The sequence below is a fragment of the Astatotilapia calliptera genome, chromosome 17 (genome assembly GCF_964374335.1).
Source record: "Astatotilapia calliptera chromosome 17, fAstCal68.1, whole genome shotgun sequence".
NCBI classification, from domain to species: Eukaryota; Metazoa; Chordata; class Actinopteri; order Cichliformes; family Cichlidae; genus Astatotilapia; species Astatotilapia calliptera.
In genome coordinates this window covers 4,142,187-4,165,660 of record NC_137438.1, presented here as the reverse complement: position 1 = coordinate 4,165,660, position 23,474 = coordinate 4,142,187, and the positions used below count along the sequence as shown (strand labels likewise).

General features: G+C 41.4%; 1 protein-coding gene across 4 annotated transcripts in view; it reads right to left on the bottom strand.

Annotated features, from left to right (window-relative positions):
- The window catches only part of nav3 (neuron navigator 3), a 181,930-nt gene that overhangs the window by 114,604 nt on the left and 43,852 nt on the right, over positions 1–23,474 (bottom strand). For all 4 annotated transcript variants that reach the window (XM_026148159.2, XM_026148160.2, XM_026148163.2 and 1 more), the window contains exons 2-3: positions 16,037–16,154; positions 12,270–12,322 (exon numbers count right to left, since the gene is read on the bottom strand). In XM_026148159.2, coding sequence (XP_026003944.1) covers positions 12,270–12,322; positions 16,037–16,154 — 171 coding nt within the window. The remainder of the gene's footprint in view (positions 1–12,269; positions 12,323–16,036; positions 16,155–23,474) is intronic.

The window sequence follows — 23,474 nt, the reverse complement described above, 5'->3', positions numbered from 1 at the left end:
CAGCTGCTGACAGACAATGAATCAAAACGGATAAAATGAAACAGAACTTTAGTGTAGCTGATGGGCAAAGGGCAGGCTGGGTTAAAGCATTCTGTCTCATAATCCAGGGATCATCGCTCATCATGTCAAAACCCACAGCAAAGGAAATTTTTCCTCTCATCTGGTACTGGCTGAAGAACCATTTGGTGCAATATTGATCACAACATCAGTCGCCATAATCCCTTACCCTGTCTGAAATCCTTCTCTGCTGTAGCTGAAGATCTGTGGTTGTTGCTCATTTTTTAAATCACCATAAGAGTGAACCTCACACACCCAGATTTATCCAGCTCACTCAGGCTTACAGAGGTGATGTTTGTATTCACAGCAGCCTAAATGTTATGAAGCTCTGTGTCATAAAACTTTTCTAACACAAGAAAACCAAACTGAAATCATTCAATTCAAGTGGTTCCTGATTTTTATCACATCGTACCCCATATTCCTGTAAATAAAACTATATAGCTTTAGCAAAATCCTTTGAAGATGATGCAGCGCTAGCTCAGTCAGCACGTAAACACACATGATGTATAATCAACATGTGTGTGCCAGCACAAACCTATATCTATGGATGTCTCAATTAAATATGGTGGCGCATTTTCCAGTGTTTACAGCATCAAATAACTTGGAGGTCTTCCATGTGGCTTTGTGCATCTGCTGCACACACGGGGTGTGTGTCTGCATGTGTGAGAGAGTGAAAGCAAGGCAGACAAAGATGTTTTATGGATAAAAAAGTCTCTTCATCAATGTCTGGCCTAATCCCTTTAAATCCGTTTTCGCTGTTTGAGTCAAAACTCATTATCGCTTCAGTCAATGATGGAGTAATAAAAAAAATATTACAACAGTGATGCAATGCACACACAAAGATTGCTCCTACTGTCATTTCATCTGTCCCCCTTTATCCGTCTGTTCTCCCTTTTATTTTCTTTCATTTTGGGCACGGCTCAGTCTGAGCCACAGTTGGACAAACTCTAATCGTACATCAGTGACATCAGGAAAGAATCAGCGAGTTCTTTTATTTTGAATGCAAATATCCAAGAACTTCTCCAAAAATGGCTGATCAGCTAAAGAAACAACAAAAAAATTGTTTATAATCCTATAAACTAAGAAGAGACGAATTTTAAAAAGAAGAGTCAAAAATCTAATCAAAGCCGAGACTAAAATATTCCGAGTTTTAGTCCCAGCTGAAAAGCAGTGGAGTGACATTATTTGGTTAATGGAGCACACCTTTTAAACATACTGAATGGCATCAAGATAACCAATCTCACTTAACCTCTTCCCAGCTGATGGTTTTGCAAATAACTCTGTCAGCGAGTGACAGAAGAAACAGAAGTATTCTTGTTGTGTAAGAGAGTAAGCAAACACAGAAGAGGGCAGAGGAGCGGAGGGTGTTTGTCACAGACTAGAAGACAAGTATTTCTTGTTGGCTTTTAGGCTGACGCCAGGTATGTCCTTTGTCTTCCTCATATTCACTGTTGCAGTCCTGCTCTAAGAAGGTAAACGGCACCAACATGATGGATGGTATTACTGTTGACAGGTGACAGATTTGTCTGCCAGTCATGGCTGAGGCTGTTTCTCCTGCGAGGGTCAGTGAGGTTAAGATGCTCACTTATTAGGCCTGTGTTTGTATAACCTGCTGAGCAGCAGTGATGCAGGAGTGAAATATGCTGCCATTCACTCACTCTCTCACCCACTCTTTCTGCTCCATCAGCTGAGAGAGTTCTGTCCTTCAGTAAAATGCCTGTCTGTAAGCTGCTTCTAACTCGCCACATTCAATGTGTCTGTTTTACTTTATTATGCACACCATATTAGATGTCCTTTCTGTTACTTATCTCGTTTAATCCTGTCCTCATTTAAATCATTTCAAATATCTCTAAAGACTGATACATATAACTATTTATGACAACACAATAAAACAACCTATAGAAGAAAAATAATAATGGGAATAATTCATTGGCCTAAAACATATGTAAATGGGTCCCACTTAGTAAGTTGTGATGCCAGAAGTCTTACAGGAGTCTTAAAAAGCGAGTACCAACAATAAGGCTGTGTTTTTGCTTCTGAACCTAAAATAGTGGTTTGAGAAACTCTTCTCAAGGCTGCAGAAGTCACGCCGCAGCATCTTCTCTCTTCTCACCCGCCACAGAAGATAAAACAGTGCTGCAGATTTTACAGCAGCCTTTCACAGATGTTGAATGTCAGATATGATTTAGTCTGCTGGAGTGGTCAGAATGTGGCCATAAATTTTTACTTTAAATTCCTTGAACTATAACACCACTTACAGCAGGTCCTGTTTTTTTTGTTTTTTTGTTGTTTTTGTTTTTTGTTTTCTGTTTCACTGGTTAATAAGGACAAGCACAGTGTGGCTGTTTAGGAACCAAAAGCTGGGTGTACACATTTGTGGTTAAACCCCAATAATCTGCAGAGATGTGACATGTTATAGTAGGTCCTTTGTTGAACCGACTTTGTGATAAATCAGCTGTAATCACAAAGAACTGCTAAGACATTTAAATATTCCCTTGTACAAGCAGTGAGTGGGCACTACTTTTAATTGTGTAAAGCCAGTGGAATGAAAACATAGGAATCACATGACTCCCATGCAAAACTACTGCTAAAATCATGAATTTTGACTCTGTAAACACGTGAAACACAGTTTTTCCTTTTTCCTTTGCAAGGCTGAGCATACTACAAGCTAGCCACTTTCTGTTCAGGCAGCTAGGAATGAAAATGATGCTTAAGGACCATTTGCAGCAGTGACACATCCAAAGTCATGCAGCCCGTGGCTCCGGAAGGTGCCAAGGGTCACTGAGGGCAGGGAGGTGGATGAGGGAAGCTACTGTAACAGCACAAGCTGAAGGTTGGCAGTGAGTCATATGGTATAAACGTACAGAATAAGACAGATTGAAGAGTGACACGAGAAAAAAGCATTAAAGAAACCCATGCAAGCAAAAAACAGGTTAAGGACAGGGTGAGTGAATCGGTAGAGGACAGCTATTCCCAAACTGAAACAATCACAGGGAATACGGGTCGGTCGAGAAGGGTTGCAGCTGGTATTTCACAGTGAAACAAACTGAGGCAGATCAAAGTTTAGCAGTGCTTCACTGTGCCCATTTAACAAGCCAGCTCTTCGCTCCCTTACAGAACATTTGCCGATACCATTCAGCTATAATGAGTGATTAAAAGCTTCCAATTGAGACAAGTGAGCTTGTAACGAGCCCCAAGGTGCTCCATTTATACCACAACCATGTGAGGGGGTCCGTCGATGCCCAGAAAACAACAGAGAAAAAGACATATGCCACACGGATGCTTCAACACATATAAAGAGCAGAGATAGATAAGCAAATATTGTTCATCAAAGCACAGATGCTGGGGCATTTGGGTCTCTGCACCTGATCCAGTAAAAATTAGATCAAACTTAGACCTTTGGTCCCGAGTTTATTTTTGATTTAGTCATCCTGAAATAGATTGCAGATTTTCACTATTTCACTTATAAAGACCTGCTCTTACTAGATTTCTAGTTCTGTGAATGCATACTTTGCTAAAAGCTAAACAATTCCTCAGACGTCCACATGAACACGACAAAATTAGCTCGTTACATAGATGAATTATAAAGATTAGGAAACACCAAAAGATGCCTCTAAAATTATAAGTGGCGCAAATACCCAGAGGTTCAACCCGATATCACAACAAAGCATGTAATAGGCAGTAGCAGTTGCAGTAAGTTTCAGTGGCAACAGCTGAGGGAGATATTTTATTTCAAGCCAACATGAAAATAATCACAGGAAAGTGTTTAAACAGACATATTAGCTCCCTTGCTTAATGGACTCTGACGATTAAAGGCGTGGACTGTACTTCATGTTTTTTGCTCACTATCGACTTTGTGGCTTTAAATATATCTCCCCCTGCTGGTAATGCAGCTTCTGCATTCGTATCTGCTTTATATTTTGAAGAGGCAAAGCGTGAAATGGACACGGTGGACCGGCATCTCTAATACATGTTTTGCTGTGAAACCGGGTTGAGAGGTTTCTATATAAGCTCTGCGTCACGTGTGTGACTTTGTTTTGGCTTTGATGGCCCATCAAAGTAGAAGCATGTGTTGCACAGCTGTGTGATGATGATTAGTTAGTTCACTACTGCTGATCAAAATTACAGTAGTGATTTTTCCCACTGATCAGTGCCACTCTGAAACACAATATTTCAAATATCAAATGTAGTTCCAGCAAATGTTAGCTTCTAGTTGAGTGTGCACCCTGTACAGTGATCCTGGGTGCAACCCTCTTCTGAAAAGATTATTACTACTATTATTATTCTCAAAGGTGTTACCTCAGCCTTTGATGCAGAAGGTATTTATTGATGTGTTTTAGATGTTTGTCCTATGGGTAAAAATTGGAATGTGAACCCTTCTAGTCACTCTCTACCCGCTCTGCCATCAGGGCATACAGACTGAACAATAAGAATGAAATATATTCGGTGTGGATGTAGCTTCAGCAGCTTAAACGGGCCATCTGCCTCCTCCTCCTTTACTCGCTGCCAGTCGCCGGGCATGCAAAATGACATCAGGGATGTTTCAGAAACCCTGAGTTCCCATCATCCCTTTGTCAGTGTATTTCCAGACCAAATGACTCTCATAATAGGTTAGTCGTCTGACAGCCAGGGCTGCTGTAATCAAATCAAAGACCAGAAAAATACTGTCACACAAATGCCAGTTGGTTTTGCTTAGCAGGAACCCAGGCCAGGAACTCAAATTAGGAACACAATCAATTAGAAGCAGAGATTAATAGCGAGCTGTGCCGACGATGAAGCGTCAGGCCAGTGAAGATAATGCCACTGAGCGACTCGTGCTGTTCGTCCTTGCGTCTGGCTGGTGTGCAAGCTGCCAACAGATGGAGCCCAGATGAAACTGGTGGACTTTTATAGTCTCCAAGAAACCCTCGATGCAGTTAACCCTGAATTGCAGCACACACCCAGTCTAATCATGAGAGAAAGGCTAAAACGCTCAAAGTATACATTTGTAAATAACTATGCTGATCAAATCATATCTGGTTCATTTATAAGATTTGTAGTCACTGACTGCATAGATTTGTGCCATGCAAGCAGTATTGTTCCGGGTACCGAAATGCATCAGTGATTGGATGAGTGGGTAGTTAGTTAAAAACGATCATTATCTTTTAACTGCTCATCTAGCAGCACTCAGCTAATAATGTTATTTTGTCTAATACTTTAGTTAATGACCAAATACTTTGAGCAAACCAGCTTCAGCTAGACAGTGTATGTGTTTGTTAGTGCATCAAGAATTTATTATTTATTAAGAAATGTAAGGAAGCAACTTTTCTACTATAGTGTAGCCATTCTGAGCATGTTCGCCACGACATTTAAGCTGAACATTTGACTAATTTAAGCTGTTGTGTTTACTTCAAACTGAGCACTCTTTAAAGGTTAACAGCACAGAAATCTCATGGTTATGATTTGTTTTTATGTAATTAAAAAATTGCAAATGTCTGTTGCACATCACTAAATAGAAACAGTACTTCAGATACCAGTCAGAGGAGCTTACATTCCCTCACAATATATTGTGCTTTTTAAAGCACTTTAAAAAATGACAAGCAAAAAGACAAAAATTGTCTGAGTAGCAGCCTTTTTATATCACATCAGATTTCTTTTTCCTGAAGAGTGAAATGCACTGTATTCTAGCAGACATGCAGTGCAGTAAAATCTGACTGTGTACTGCAGTTTGACGCAATCACTTCAAATTAATCAAAAGAGAAAAATTTGCATTGTGAAAACTAAAAATATTGAGGGAGGTCCAGAGCTGCCAATAGCCAGTCTAAACATGATCCACGACACACTTGAAAAGTCAATAGCTCAAATGAAAAGCAGTACGAACGAGTTGATTAGCTTGGTGAGTTGTTTGATGGAATCTTTCCTACCAGGGCCCGGACAACCTTCTCCTGACTGATGCAGCAGCTCAGCATCTTTGTATTCATTCATGTTTGTTTTCTCCTGACATCCATTGCTGAGGTCGCTGGAAGCCACACACACGCGCGCGCGCACACACACACACACACACACACACACACACACACACACACACACACACACTCCCTGAGAAAGTCAAACTGCACAGTCATCCGTATTGCAAGGAAGCACTCAGTGGTTTGCTAATGATGTCTGTCTATAATGAAGTGGATTAGTGTTGCAAGGCTTTAATATTTTCTGCTGAATGGGCCTCTTCTGCCATCCCTCGCCTGCCGTTCTCGTGTTTGAGCTCGATTCTTCTGAGAAATAATTTTGGGGAAAAAAAAAAGAGAATCTCTCGCTCAATTCAAAAACCTGGGTGTGCATCTAATTTCTTTAGATGTCTGTACAATTATGAGAAACTGCACTGTCAGGGGGCATGAGGTTTTACATGACAGAGGGAGAGCAGCGCATGCCGCAGGTGAGGGAGATGAACAAAAACCCTGTGTGAGCCCTTTAATCCACAGAATGCATTTACAGCTTGACATCACAGGCATTTAGCAGATAGATGTCTCCCAGATTCAAAAATGAAAAGAGCATTCAATTCACTACAAGTATACTGGGGTGAAGACTATAGTGGGAAAAACGAAACTGGTAATTCCCAAACCTTCAGTTTCTACTCTCTATTGTTATCACAAAGCAGAAAACAGGTTAACAAAGAAACTAAAGTGCACTTTGTTGGGTTGACAGCCTCTTAGTATTAAAACCCAGTTGTTACAATCTCTCATTATCTTTGCTGGGTACTGTAGTGGCTGCAGATGTTCCTTCTGAGGCTGAAATCAGTAGCCCGCTGGATACAGTAGTGGATGGTATGGTCAGGTAGCCTAGCACTACTCTGTATTAACTAACATATTAACAAACAAGAAAACTGTTTTCCATTCCTGGAAGCATTTGTTTTACAGTACAGATGTGGCCACAGTAGAGGTCTGATATAATTTGCTTTCGCTTCACCTGCAAGTGACAAAAAGGAATCTGTATGCATTATTAAAATGATTAAGTCCAGGATCAAAGCATCTAAAAGAGGATATAAGAGACATGAGAATAAGTGTAACTATAACTTCAAGTGTATTATTTAAAAGGTTAAGCTTAACTGTGCTTCAGCTGTGCTATTTCCATCTCCATTTCAGTGTTATGCATGAGATAAATGGAGGCTTTTGTTATACACTGTATTAGTAAGGCGATCAAAGATCAGACTCTTTAACATATTGTTCTTAATGAGAGCAAATTAGACCAGTGAAGAGAACTTGAAAAGAGTTTCTAATAATTCATACTTCCACTGTTCTTCAGCATATTATCCCACAAGCCCATGAGCAGTCAAAGGTAATACCCTTTAGTCTTGTAATTATAAGGGCCAAGAACTCAGGGGCGATGGAAAGGGACTTCCAGTGTGAGAGGTCAACACGAAACGCAAAGACTGTGAAATCTATACTCAATGGAATATACTTTAAATTTTACCCTTCACTTGTATGATAAAGCATGCTTGCATGAAATAACATGAGAAGGGGGAAAATGACTGGACTGTACTGACTGTTTGTAGAAGATAACTATGAAACGCACATTTTACACAATTCACTTCAAAGACCAAATAAATATCAACAACATTTTTTGTTTGTAACAAAACAACAAACTGCTGGAAGTGACTGGATTTCAACTGACCTGTGGCCCTTTTTGTATTGTGAACAAGGATTTAGAGGGGAAAAAAAAGAGCGCATTATGTATGTAGATTAGCAGACGAGCTTGCAGATGCTGATGTCGTGCTGGTTTCTGTTCATCATCTTCCAGCAGCTGCTCAGTTGGCCTCGCTCCACTCGACAGAGCGCCAGCGACCTACCAGTTAGAGAAACAGGCTTGTGACTCCAGGATCACCGCCTAAAGTCCCAAATGAGGGGGAAAAGCTGTGCAGAGGAAGTAAATCAGACTCATCTGTCCCTCCACTGACAGCTGTTGCTACTGTCATGTCTCTGGCCAAGGCGTTTAAGCTCCAGGTGTAAGGTGGCCAGTGGCAGATTTCCAAAATTCACAGCTCATGTCATAAATACACAGCCAAGAGTGAGGAAAAAAATAGCTTGATATGGGGAAAAGTTGTCAGTGAGTAACTTATGTTTCAAATTAATGTTAGTGGTCGAGCTCGCAGGATAGGCAACCCAAACAACATTGTTTTGCTCTCGGAAAGCCACCATATGTTCAAGTGTTATCACATTTATCTCTTAGGGTAATACAGTTCATTTGGTGAAGCCAAGGCAAAAGCAGTTTGCAATCTGGGATCATGTTCATACAGACAAAACATAAAGCAGCCAATGGGCAAACCTGGACTTGATCACTGCTACGTGAACACACACATTAGACTGTGACTTCTGTTTTTAGGGCCCGAGCACCGAGAGTGCGAAGGCCCTATTGTATCTGCTCCGTTTCTTCTTCTTCTTATTATTCAGGCAAAACAACGGCCTTTCCGAGGGCCTAAACATGGTCAAAAACTCATGAAATTTTGCACACATGCCAGGTCTGGTGAAAAATTGTGTATTTTAATGGTTTTACATATGAGCACTGGGAAATGGCTCTACAGCGCCACCTATGCCTTGTTAAATGCAGCCCTACGACCACATCGTTTGAGCTACATGTATGAAATTTGGCACACATGTGTATCATGCCAAGACGAACAAAAGTCTGTGGGCCCATTGACGCAAACCCAACAGGAAGTCCGCCATTTGGACGTGAAGGTGACATTTTGGCTCTAATTTTGCCAGTTCCATGCCTCGAACTTTTTCGAACTCCTCCTTGGGATTTGGTCGTATAAGCTTCATCTTTGGTCAGTGTCAACTACACACCTGGGCCATGTTAAATTGCAGAGCTTTTGAGTTTTCACAATATGGTGAGGCCGTGGCGCCATGGCGAATTTCGATGTCTCGCCATGAAAATCTTATTGCCTCTCATTTTGTCATACATTTTCTGACCTTGACCAAAGTGAACACATATGATAAGGCTCCACCCCTGAACATATTTCAACTGCCATATTTGACATCAGGGACAGCGCCACCTAGTGGGAACAGGAAATGTCATGTTTTACACTTTGGGGTACAGTATTGTGATGGGTGACATCTGCAGCCTCAAATTTCTCCAGGAAAGCCTTAAGAAGTTGGTCTTGGGTTACAGTGAAAACTGTGAGTTTTCGCGAAAGGGTGTGACCCCAGCAGAATGGCGAACTTTGATGTCACGCCATGAAGAAACAAATTGGTATAACTCAATGAAATCCAGTCTGATCAGTACCAGACTTTACAGGCATGATGTCAGACCCGCCCTGAACGGATTGATGTGCCCATTGTCGGGAATACGCACAGCGCCACCTAGTGGCAACAGGAAATGTCATGGCTTTAATTTTGTTGTACTGATTTTCACAGGTTCATCGTGGCCACCTCAAAAGCGGTGAATATCACAATCAGTCCTTCATGATGCTTTAGTGCGAAAATTGTGACTTTAAACTGAACGGCGCACCCTGGTGGCAACGCTGTTCACCATGAACAATGAAGTGGGTTTTCAGGGGCTTGGAAAGTTTAAAAAGTCTTGAAATTTGGTGCATACCTCCAATGTGATGAGGGCTTTTTTGCTATGTGATCATTTTCATTGAATATCCCAAAATGGCTCCACAGCGCCCCCTACAAAATTTCAAAACCACAGCCCCTGCTCTGTGTTTTATGTATGAGTCTGAAACCTGGTAAGCTTATGGAAGATATTAAGATGTACAAAAAAGTCTCTTGGAGCAATATCCCAAATCCAACAGGAAGTCAGCCATTTTAAAATTAATGTGCAATTTTGGCAACAATTTCCCCTCTTTTCAGGCACCGTTCTTTGACGAACTCCTCCAAGGGATTTCATCAGATTGATGCGATCTCCAGTGTGTGGAATCTAAAGACCTTTGTGATGTTAAATTGCGAAGCTTTTTGCATTCAGGGAAATGGGGTGGTAATGGCGGCACGTAGTTTCAATCACTCGCCAAAAAGCAGTAATCTGCTGTCAATCAAAAACACAATGTTCAATCTCTCCCAAAGGTCATAGGCGTGATGAGACTCGAGCTCGGAAATGTTTGTTATGCCATTTGTCAGTAATAGAGCGCCACCTAGTGGGACGCCTAACTAATCATGAATGAATGAGATGAAATGTTAGCTGGTGGTTAAATGCATGAATTCCATCAATGTGACATCAGATCGGACGTGCTGGTTTCAGGTGTTGGGCGTGGCTCGACGCGCCGGGGGTGCGAGGGCCCTCATAACGCTGCTTGCAGCTTTAATTAACTTTATTTTTCATAAAGTTTTAATGAAGTAAGAACTGATTATTAGCGTTGTTTCACAATACTTTGAGTCTTTTACAATCTGAAACGGGACCTGAAAATTTAACTGTACATGAAAAGAAAGACAAAATCATAGAAGCTGCATCCACCTGACCATGAAGGTTAGCGTGAACTTAACAGACTCCTGCTTCACTTTACACACATTGGTGCTTAGAGTGCTTTGTGCTTAACACGTAATTTAAATGTAAGATTAACATGATTTCACATATCCTAATTAGCAAGCTGCTATTTTACAGTATCTGCCATTGTAAAAACCTTCAAACACTGCTAGGTGGCTGCATCGTTGTAGAGTTGTTTGTATGTGCGTGACAGATATTTCCTTCCTTTCTCACTCACTCTATAAGCAACTGTGCTTCCTCAAACTTCTTTTTCCCAAGCTGGCCAGACCCTCTGCAGTCAGAGCAGGTGGTGGATCAATGGGCTTAGTAAGCGACTGGGACAAAGAGCAAACTGCACGAACACACACAAACACCCGGAGCGAACGCTGGCGTATCGAAACACATACTTGCATTGCTGCAGAAGCTTGCCCTTAGTGACCAGTGCAAGAGTCTGGATTCAGCTGTTTCCAGGCAGGACTAGAATCATTTTATGTGACAAGAAAAATACATTTGCAAGAGTTTTATTTTTGCAGGTTTTAACACAGTGAACTCTCACACACATTAGGGGTCTGCAAGGTCTTGATGACTCTAACGTTTTCTTCCTTCCTGGTTCTTTAAACTTGTTTTTCCAACATAGTGCACAGTCTGCTTTCACCACAGCTGGACTCACCATGGAACAGCTGAAAACTGCTGTGTGAAACAAGTTGTAGAAATATGTTTCGGTTCATTCTGGTAATGGGATGCTTTTGGGAAGAAACAGTGATTTTATCAAATAAATGTTCTTGCCTTGTGTGGAAGTCCATCTGTTAAAATTGATCCATATGAGAAAATAGCACAAAGAGACACTGTGGTACACCTATGACAAAGGTTGACACACAGAGGACACACGCCGTTGGGACCAAACACACTCGTCGCCCCCAGTGTTTTATTAAGAAAGCAAGCCAGAGCAGCTAAAACTGCTTTAGTCACTTTTAATGGCAGGAGGGCAAATGCCAAGGGCAAACCAACACTACATAAACACTTAGTCAACTCTGGTTAAAGTGAGGGGTAATTATCTCACAGTGACGAAAATCAGCGGTTATGCAGCCGTCATCTCATTAACAGAGGGGAAACACGACACTGCCAACACCACTCAGCCACAGAGCAGCCAGAAATACAGATTTTTCAAAATGGCAAAGAAGTCCAAGATGAAACTGTTTTTGGTCAGTTGGTCAACTGCGGTTAAAGTGGTCATCACCATCTTTCTGACCAGAAAAACAAGAGTCATGAGGGGCTCTGATCATATATGACTCTTATTTACTGTTAGAAATCTGTGGCTGGGTTCAGGAGAAGTGAGACTTTGCATATACAAGAGGTGGTGAAAGAATTGCCAACAGCAAAGCGTATTATAAAGGGAACTAGTTGAATCAGTTTTACTACTACTGCTAACTAGTCAGTCTGCATTTAAAAATCAGCACAAAACCAACAGATTGCAAACTCAAACCAAGTGTGAGTACTTTATACAATGTAACTTTTTCTCACTCAAATAATATATGAAACCATTACTTTATCTTAGCTCTTGATCACTTAAATCCAAATAGAAGTGAGAGCTGCTCATGACAACACTGTCTCTGTTAATATATTTATATCCACAGGTTTATAATGCTGTCAGTCGCTGTTGATGAGGGCATCTCCTAAATGCTGCCAAATCTGTCTTACCAGATAAATACTCTTCATTAACAAGCCGCTCTCATGCAACAGTGCTTTAAAACAATATAAGAGTTAGGCTAAAATGCACTCACCATTTGCGACTGGCTCCTGGGGCTGCTATTGATATCCTCCACCTTCTCATTCGCTGCATGAGAAAGGAAATGAAGACATGAGATTTTTACAGTAGACCCATACTGAAATTTAACATCCTGACATCCAGGGACTTTTGAGTTCAAGGTAAAAAATACAGCAGGAAAACTCTGAGATTAGCGCTGGAGAGTGCATGAGTGAGTGCGTGAGCGCACACGCGCGAGTTAAGGTGCAGATCAACTCCGGAGAGGTCTGGGAAGCAAAGCTACCTAATTCGTCAGCTGCCGCCAGAGAGTTACTGACAGGCCAGCTTGGCCTCATTGTCTGCAGGAGGGGTAAAGTTTCAATCTGTGTGTGTGTGTGGGAGAAAGGGGGAGAGAGGGAGAGACGCTGGCGTGAATGTGAGAGTAAGGAAGTGAGACAGGAGAAGATTTAGTGAGACAGACTGCAGAAAGGAAGAAACTAAGCACATAGACAAGAAAGTGTGTGTGCATGTGTGTGTCTGTGTGTGTGTTTAAAAGAAAGGAGAGAGAGTCCCACACAAAGTTTTGCCAAACTGATGAAGATGGAGAAAAAAGGAGAGAGCAAGCTATGACAGATGCCAGAAGAAGAAAAAGACTGTGTGAGAGAAAAGTGTCTGAAAGATGCTAATACTTTATTATATAAGAGCCACTGCTGGGTAACTTACTTGAAAAATGTGATGAATTACTCATTATTACTGTGTGGTTTCAGGCAGCTTAGCCAGTTGTCAGTTTGGGAGGAATTTACTACCAGCAGCTAGCATGGCAGCAGGGACTGCATTTGGCTGCTGAAGTCCTGCCCTGTGTTCAGGGTCTAACCGAATACAGGCTTATAAGCAGCTCATTCAACACTACATGTGTTACTGCCGTCCAAAATAATGCATAAGCTGAACAACGTCAGGATGGCACTGTTTGTCAGCGTCTTTGATAGATGATCCTTTAAAAATGTCCTGACATGTGTGTGAAAACAGCTTGGTTACTTGGTCCCTTCTCGCTCTGCTACGTCAAAGCTGAGGCGGTGGTATGTTTTTACTGCTCTTTGTCTGTCTGTCAGCAAGATTATGCAAACACCACAAAGCCAAATGTCAAGAAACCTGGTGCAATGATGCTCCTGTTCTCTATTAGGATTATTGGAGGTGGATTTTTAAATAATCTGGTTGCAAAATTAAATGCCATAAGCCAAAGAAGCCATGCCAACATCTTCAGCTTGCTTCCTTAATTTATTGCCCTCATTGAAGTTCAAATGGCTGTCTAAAGGAATGAAATGCATGGGAATCAAATTAAATCCCAATATTTCAGAGATCATTGCCACTAATTTAGAAATTCTATTAGATAAAATCAAAAGTTAATTTGGATAATCAGAGCAGGATACAACTCACACTGTGGGGAAGGTAAACAGGAAAGATGATTATAGCCCCACAGATAAATTATACAACTGTCATGGATCCACTGTGTATTCTGCAGCAGTTGTTATTTGGATATAATAATACGATCAAACAGTTTCTTTGGAATGGAGGAAACTCTGGACAAAATTAGCACGTCTATCACTGCCACACGTGTAGGATCCTACAGCACGTCATCGAAATGGCAGAGCTGGCCAAACACTGGACTGGGAAAAATTCAGTTTGAACTGGATCTTGATTGAAAGAGAACTTCCCTCTCCCTTTACTCCTTTATAAGTATAAACTCAAGCTATGAAGCAGGAGTAAACCTAATTTTATGACAATGTGAACAAATATAATGTATTGTATAAAAATGTAGAATCTCTCCTCTATGTGGTTTAATACCAAAATAAGAATTGGTATAAACAGACTATTTGTGGGGCTCAGTGGTTAAGAAATTGTGTCAAAACTGATGGTTTCTTCAAAGAAGGTGATTTTATTTTATTTATTACACTCAAGGAAAAACAGAATTTGGTGGGATCTGGTAATTTTTGGAAACGCCAACAAATAAGGGATTATATAAGAAGAAATATCCAGCTGCATCGAGGAACTATCCCAATGCTGTGTCATTTACAACTTCCAACAATATACCACAAAGCATCCTCATGGTATGAAAGGTGTCCCTGGACAAACAGGAACATCAGCAGTCTTAGGATAACCTGGGGGGAAAAAAACCTTCACGTTCCATGATGAGTCATCGGAGAACATTATTTCCAAAAGCCGGAAATTTGCCAGGGAAGCCAAAGGCGAATTTATTTAATACAAAATAGTTGATATTACTATCCTCGTTCCCTTACATAAAATGGTTTTGATTAAAGATGGTTTATGCTGGAAATGAAGGACTGAAAGAGGCACTTATGTGCATGCATTTTGGGAATGCTGCAAAGTATTTCCTTTTTGGAGAAGATGTTTGGGATTGTATGGACCACCAATGTCAGCAAGGCTCTGGGGTGCCTTACTGCAGCTGAATAGGTTTGTTGTGAGAGCATCAATGGTGTGTTTTGTAACTTGTGCCAGACTCTGAGATTATTTCCAAATCTTAAAAACTCACTGAACAAATGATGGACAGCTTTTGAGAAGCTTTTGTAGAGTTAATTGTAAACGTAAGATGCCAAAAAAGCAACTGGACTGTTTTTATGATTTGTTATCCAAAGACAAAGGAAAAGAATCATTTGATGTGTCTGATCCACATACTCACTCCATGTCTTTGTCTGACTTTTTCTTGTGTCTTTTTTTGTATTTTGACATTTAATTAAAAGAAAAAAAATCTAAATTTAAAAAATAAGAAACCTGGTGCAAAGGTGGAAAACAGGCAAAGGAGGAACCCCTGTAATGTTAGATTGGGATCACCTTTTATTCAAACTACTGGAAGGATTTTGGTCTTAGAGGAGGAGGTTTACTCTGAGTCTTCATAACAATTGTATTTTAACTGAAATTGAAGTTAGTACAAAACCAAATAGAAACAGTCAGTTGACCTGATCCACCCAATTTATCCACTTATCCCAAAATTTATAGGAGGTCTATTTATTTGTGTCAGGAAACTGTTTGCCTCCCACTGCAACAACATCACTGGCCAGTCTTCAGTCAATCCTTCTCTGTGCAATTTCTGCTGAGACTGCAAAAATCATGACCGATATCAGCAGCTGCAGTTTTATTCCATCTATTTAATCCTAATCTCTCACACATGTTACACAGTAAGGTGTCGTCAAATGAAAACAGGAACAGAAGGAGAAAAAAACAGAGTGAGGGAATCAAGGATGGAGAGAAGCAGGGTGCAACAAGCCAGAGAGACATGAGGCACGAAAAAAAGAGACCAACAGAAAGGGAGAGAGAAGTAAAGACTCTCTGTACTCCAATGGGAGACACATGCCTCTGCACCCATGGGTGAGTTATAGATCTGTGCTCTTATAGTTTGCCCAGCACCCAAAACAAGAAAGAGCTGCTGTGATTTGGCCCAAATTTCAGACTGAGAAACGGCTTCGCTCCAACTCACCACAACAAAGCTCAAATACTGTGTCTGTGTGTTTGTGTGAGTGAGTGGGTGGTCGATTCATCCACCAAACAGAGCAAACTATAGACACACACACACTCTGTTGGTAATACATGGGCTTCATCCATCTGTACTTCATTAATATTCTTTTTTTAAATATTGAAAGTTAGACTCAAAGCAAGACTGTACACTGTTTGTATGAGAGAAGTCAGTGTTTCTGTCTCTTCATGACTGTATCTACTTTACCTTTTTAACTGTGATCTGCACAAAAGTGGATTAAGTTAAAACACTGAAAGAGAACACACACAGATGCTCACCTATGATCTGGATGATCTGTGCCAGCAGGACTCCATCGGTGACATCCTGGCTCAGGTCCTTGATGAGACGCGGACAGCCAGACTTGGCCAGGTAGTGATTGGCCCAGTCTGTGTAGATCTGTAACAACAGAACAAACACTCTGTCAGTTTGTGTGTATTGTTTTAGACCCATTAGTTACACCACACAGGATCCCAACAAATCATAACATTAGTTACGGGATGTCGAAAAGTTAAGAAAGACTGTACACTGAATGGCAGAAAGGAAGGGATGCTGAGTTTTGTGGCTTTGCTCTAAAGGCTACTTGAACCTTGCTGACTGTGATAGCCTTCAATCACAAAACCAGTGCTGAGATCCCCTCCCCGCCATCCATCCTATAACAGCGTTCTGCTCTGCTCCTCACACTTTACAAGAAAAGTGGTAAATGCCTGCCAGGGAATAATGTTCAAACACTCGGATTCCTTGCACATCTTTGCTGCTCAGGCACAAATATTTCATCAAGGTTTGACATTCGGGCCCAGACACGAACACACAAACACACAAACACACACTTCATCCTTAATACTAGTTCTCTATCTGATGCTGGCATTTGATTTTAAAATGACAGACTGCACAACTACTCTGTGTTTCTATACAGAATATTTAATGAACACCCAGAAAACTAGAACACTGCTAAACAAATTTGAAACAACTCAGAACAGATTTGAAAAGTCTTCCTTGATGTGTAAAACACAGATCCAGATGTTTGCAGGAACAGGTGAATTCACTTCCTAACTGAATCTTTCAAACCTGGAAGGGCAGCAAGTCATACAATCCTTTGCATTGTCGCCTAAAACTCTTAACAGAATCTTTATCTTTCATTAAAGCCCATAAGCTGACTGATAAGTGAAGCTTTGTCTGTTGAGATGCAGATAAGTCTTGACAGCTGTTGCACATTCACCAGGCTCCAGAGATGAAAGATGTGAATCACATTTGGCCTCCAAGTGCTTGGCCCCATGCACTATACAGAAGAATCAGTGGCTATGCAGGGCCAAGGATTTCCCTCTAGCTTGCAAACTTTACCCTTGCCCTTCAATCTTCAAGATTTCCTTCCAGACTTCTCTGACTAAGAGTCAGGCAGCAGTACCAGCTCTTCCCACTGTGATGTGGGTGCATTTGATGCAGATTTTAATAGACAGCCATAGATGAAGTCTTTCGTCCTAAAAGGCTCGAATGGAGATGCAGCAGCAGCCCATATAAAGACACCAACTGCTACAGCGCTGCTTGCTAAAGCTGTTCTTGTAATCCCAGATGAAAAAAAAAAAAATCCAACACAGACCTAAACAGCAAGAATGACTTTGTGAAGGGAAAATCCCCTCAAAAATGTAAGATCATCCATTAGGGTAGGAATCTACAACTTAAAAAAGGATCAGATTCTCTTGAGTTGAACTTTGAGATTTAATCATGAATAACAAGTCTACATGAAGCTACACAGCAGCTCAAATTTGAGACATTTCCTAAGAAATTTCCATAAAAGCCAACCATTTCCCATGTTGAAGTAATCCTCACATCCCCTCATTTACCTCACACGCTGCTCCCAATTAAAAGCATTTCTCCCCCGCTCTTTTCTTTTTCTTGGAAGCGGGAAGTTTGCTCCTTTAAAGTTGCCGCCTCTCATACATTTGTATCTGTTGTGGTTTCCTTCAGCAACTTTGTCCATGATGAGAAGTCGTAAAGTGTAACCCAGAAAAAATGAGAGCCGTCATCGGGGAAACTCCCGTTTCAATATGAATGCTGGAAAACAGACATCCGTTAAGACCTGGTCGCAAAAAAGAGGCGCACGCTCGCAAATGAGGAGACTTGCGTAGACGCACTGAAAAACACACTGTAAATGCAAACCGCGTCCCATCGGGGGGCAAGTAAACAAACAGGAAAGAGAGACGGGGTGGGGGCGGCGAAGTGTGTGGGAAAAAAAGGAATAAAGAGTGTGTGGCAGCTACAATCACAGCAGGCTGCAGGAAATTTCAATAAGGCTTTTGCAAAATCTGCTCAACTGCTAAGGTCATCTAGTCGACACAAGCTCAAAACTGAAGACCAAAGATGAAGGAACGGGGGTTTGATTTGTATCATATTTAGCAGCCACCGTCTTCTGTTCCTGTTCCCTTTTAAGGATAAGGAAAGAGATGTTTAAGGCCTCTGCGGGGGAATGCAACCAGACACACTCATGTGAGCAGTGGTCAAGTTTCCATAAGACACACTTGGGTAGACAATTCAAAAAAAAAAAAAAATCAAGAAAAAAATGGCAAATTATTCACTTCTACTCATTGAACTGGTCAGTTTGTCAAATTTAACAGCTGGTGGCAATAATTCTCCAGTTAGATGCCATTGGACCATTGCAGAAGAAGAAGGCATAACCAGAGAGTCAAGATGCAAGTTTCATCTATTAATCTAACAGAGGTCAGACTCTCTCAGGCAGCACTCTTTGGTAGAGCAGTGTTAAGGTTAAATGCTTCATATGAATCAGAATTAGTCTGCTTTCAGTGTATTGACACCTCAGGGAAGCCCAAAGAACTTTTGTTTTTGCAAATATAAAACAGGTGGATGAACTTGGAGGGAGTAATCCCTTGAGGAAGGTGTGATACTCAGCAGATTCAATAAATTGGGTGAAATTAAGGCTAAAATAGCCAGCTGCTTCTGCATCTGCTGCAGCTCCTTGAGGGGTATGACTCTAATGTAAACAACATCTTCAGAGGTGTGCATTATCAACATGTTTACTTTCTGAATTTTAAACTTTGTTTGCCATGATGTGGCAGTTCATCTTGCAGACTGATAATTGTAATGTTTCATTGAATGAGATTCCAAGAATGCTCGACAGACCAAACGAGGCAGATGAAATATCAAATCGGGGACCAAGGCGACGCTGTTACAATAACTTGAATGAACATGCAAACAATTTCTGAATTGATTGAAATGGCTTCCAAACACAAAATAAACAGGTTAGTTTACACATTTTGTATGGGTTGGGGGAATTTTGCAAAAACTTGTACAAACAGATCGACTTGTGTGACAGTTTTAGTAAAACTTACCACAAACTTTACCTTGCTTTTACTTTATTGCATAAGTGGACTAAGATATTCACTTTTCCTGTGGAGGAAATGTGAGTTGTACAATGTAAGCAAGTTTGTGACAGCTTACTCAAAAATGCTGAGTCACCTCGAATGTTTGTTTTGTACTACTAACCATCCCACTTTTGAACAGTGTTTGCTTAAAGATTCACATTCAAACTAAAATATGTTGGGAAAGCATACACCACCACACTGGAAAACCCACTTTGCTTTTGTCCACAATGCCACCAAGCTATGAAACTATATGACACACGGAGACATTGCTGTAACGCCTTTTGCTGTAGGAAAAACCGTCTTATGTTGTTCCAGATCTGTGTCTGGGCATTTTGGGATATCTGCAGTCAGCTGATCGGCTTCAAAGAGGGGAAAAAAATAAACTTCAGTAGAGCTCAGGCACAGCATGGCAAACATGAAGAGAGACTAAAAGAAATAAAGACTCTCCGTTTCTCACTCCAACTTCAGTTAGAAAGAAAAAGGTAAGAATGAAACAAGCCGATGTTTGGAAATCTAACTCTAGTCCTGACTCCAACATTGACCTGGGAGCTCTCCTCACCTGTCTCCTCAACCATCTGGTCTTACTATCTCTTCTCTGCTCTCTGAGCTTCTGACAAAGCGCACACATCAAAGAAACATTTCTCAAGAAGCTTGCCTCCTGTCACTGCGTGAGCACCGGCTCACTCCCATTTGAGTCTGTCAGCCTCCTGTACTCGTTAACCCCTCCTCGCTGAGTCCCAATTGCTTTGGGAAGCAGCAGCTGGCACTACGACAGAGGCAAAACATCAGCAGTAACGCCACCTTCAGTGGTGCTGACTGAGACTACTGACATCATAGACTGACACACATGCTGGGTGAGACAACACACGCATGCATACAATACAATTTCCAAATGCCCCAGCTTCTCATATGCAAGTAAACACACACAATTATTCCCCCTCCTCCTGGCCACCCTCCTTCCTCTTTCTCTCTTTCGGCAGCCAGCATCAATCAGCAGAAGTCCAGTATCTCTGGTGATCTTATCCTTATTGGTACCACATGAAGTAGCTCTCGCCTCTTTTTCTCCACCTGCTCTGCAGACCTCTCTTGTCCCCTAGCGCACCAGGCTTCCCAAATACTACTAACAAGCAGCTCTTACCCCCGGAGCAGACAAACTGCCTTCAACAGTCCTGATCACAATGCAGTGACTACAGCTACGCAGGTACTATTGGCAGAGTCTGCAGTGGCGCTGCTCAGCCTCCGGGGGGAGCCAGGTAAAAAGAGAAAGATGAGATGCAGGAATGAGGCACAAATGGGGAAGAGAGGAAGTTCACCTATAAAGTACTCACTGTATTCATTAATGTACTTCTACTGAATGACTGTTAATGTATGGCCTCTTTAATCAGGGCATCATTCCAAAGCTGTCTAATAAATTAAGAGCTTAATTGCATTCAAGGAGTTGGAGCAGATACACAGTCACTCGGAGGACATTTAGCTGTGTAATGCCGTTTGAAATATGCAAGCCAGGAGAGAGACGTCTCTTCTGTGGCTGCACTGGCTCAGAAACCAACTTGGCACCAGTGCCGCTCCCGCATGGGTCCTAAATGTAATTAAACACAACATGAAGCCGCATTAAGTAAACGAGCAGTGAGCCAATGGAATCAATGGTTCCGCCACCATTCTCTACTTCATCTACGTCTGGTTCATGACAAACCAAGGGCTGCTTGGATCAGACAGAAGCAACACTGGTTAAAAAAAAAAAAAAAAGATATCCACAAAAGCTCTAGCTCAACAGAAAATCTGTACTGGTTGTACTGTTCAGCTGACAGGTGATCTCTGATAGGATCCAAATAAGTAGAATTTGACAATTTCTTCTCCTGAATGTGCGAAAGAATAATTTCAGCAGAAGAGTCAGTAGGTTGGCACTGTGCTTGTAATACCTGGCTGCAAATGCTCTATAAAGGTAAGCACTTCAGCACATGAATGTTAAAGCAGAGCTCAAGCATCAAATCCTGCACAGGTCTTTCTTCGCAGAGAATGTCAGACAATCCAATAAAGTAACAGTAAACTTATTCAAGTAGAGTGAGGCATCGCAAAGTAGTGCTGAAGAAAGTTCAGTAAATGACTGATTTTAAATTTGAAAGCAGTGTGCTACAGAGAGCCAGCTAAGGAAGAGTGGAGGTCATCATTTCTGACTGTCGAGTTTGAGTGGCTTGAACTTTTTAAGATGTAAAGTGCATCTAAGCCGATGCTCTTTAAATAGCAAATTCTGGAGGAAGCAAAAGCGTCAATCTGTTTCTGTAGGCTCAGTAAAAACAATGACTTGCATAACGCTCGACATTCTGAAGTTCGGCTGAAGACGACTTCCAAACCAGAGGGAGCCATGACATTTCAGGGCAATAACTTTTGGAATGGGAGCAACTGACAATCTGCAGCTGCATTATCAAAGCAGCTGGAAGCCATTTCTACCATGAAAACCTTCCTGGTGTTTCCAGGGATAAGTCTGACTCACAAAATGTTACCTCACATCTTCATTATCTTGTTCTGGCATAGCAGAGAGAGGGAGAGAGACCTTCAAGCCCACCTAATCTAGAGGTAATAGGAGCAGGCGGCCATCCAGCAGGTTTTACTCCAATCTTGCAAAAACCCAAGTGGGGGGAGTTTACAAATCATAGACTCAAAGTTTCTTTGTGGCCAGCCTGGCGCTATGAGGGATCAAAAATAAGAACTTTATTTACAGGATGTATAATTCTGCAGAAAAATACAGGATTGGACCTAAAATCTGGAGGCCATGAACGGGATGAGTGGGAAGCACCTTTGTTGTTATGCCAGCTGTCAATCACAGCCAAGCCTGGATATGTTGGGTTCAGATATGTGGGGCTGAGAGAACAGTCACGTTCAATTTACAAGAATGGTGAATCAGAGTTACCCGGGGACAAAACACACAAGATAAAAATTAAAGAATAAACGAGAACAACAGTTTATGCAAGCCTAAAAGAAAAGGAAGAAGAGGCTAATTAAGTCAATTCTCCTTAATTCTCTGCTCTTGGGCTCTTAAATAAAAGTATTACTCAACATTTCCTGTGAATTTATTCAGTGTGCATCACTGTTTGCTTGGCTTTATCTTTTCCAAGGAAAACCGATTAAACGTGTGTCTGTTTCAACGTCTTGCTGCAAATTCGCCCAGCTGGATCCATTTATACCACTCAAATTTATTGAGCATCTCCATGGCAGACAATGGACATGCAGTACTAGCACCAGAGTAGAATGTGAGTGTGAGTACATTTTATACATTTTCTAAGCTATTCTAAACGAGTCAAAGCAGTAATTTGTAACTTTCAGGCTAGTGCTGACCACATGACATCACTGCAATCAGCCGATAACACTAAAGAAGCACATGCTGCTAAAACCTGAAACATTCAGTCATCACTTTCTCATGCCACAATCTGCCAAGCCACATTGTCATTTCAGGGGAAACCCTGAGCAGAAAATGACATAATTGCACGGCTGGGAGAGGTTTGGACACACAATCCATGCTGGATGTACTTGTGCGCGTCAGTCAGCGCTGATCTCCTGTAGTTCAGCAGGACTGAAGGCCAAAGAGCAAGGAGAGGAAGATGGAGAGTGAGAGAGGGATGCTAGCCAGACAAAAAGGAAAAGAAGCGGCAGCTCCAAAACAGCCTCGAGACAGATGAGCACAAACACAATTTAGAGACAGACAGCGGCAGGCAGACCGTATTCAGACAGAGATGAGTTTGTTGGCCAATTTGATAAACTGTCTGTGGTTATAAGCACCAATTACAGACAATCATTTGCCAAAGCAGCAAAATTTAAGGTAGCACAGAGGGGAACTATTACATCTTGCTTTCCATCACTCTGTGCCAGGAAAAAGGCTCAAATATCTCTTATCATTCTGTTTTACAAAGCCAGCCTGGCACAAAAAAAACTAAATGTTACGCTAACTATAAAACACCAAGTATATAATATAACTCTGGGGCTGTGACTACGAGCATCAGCACTTAAGAATCCATTTTCTGCTCAACTTTAACCTTCGCTACGAGATGAACAGACTGCTGGGGGTGAGATTCTTTATACGAAGCACACTATCACTGGATCAACTCAGCAGCTAAATTATGTTTATAAGACAGAACCCCATGACCGCCATTTGAGAAAGTCATTTTTATCCAACCTCCAAACACACTCTCAGCTAGAAGCTGTGACACCAAACAAGGAGCCAGAGGAGTAGATTTGCATCATCTTCAGGTCTAACAGATTGTTGAAACTGCACAGCTATAAAACAGAAAGGTGAGGTGCTGAAATCACAATATTTACAATGCAACGTTCAGATCCAGGCATGAGTAAG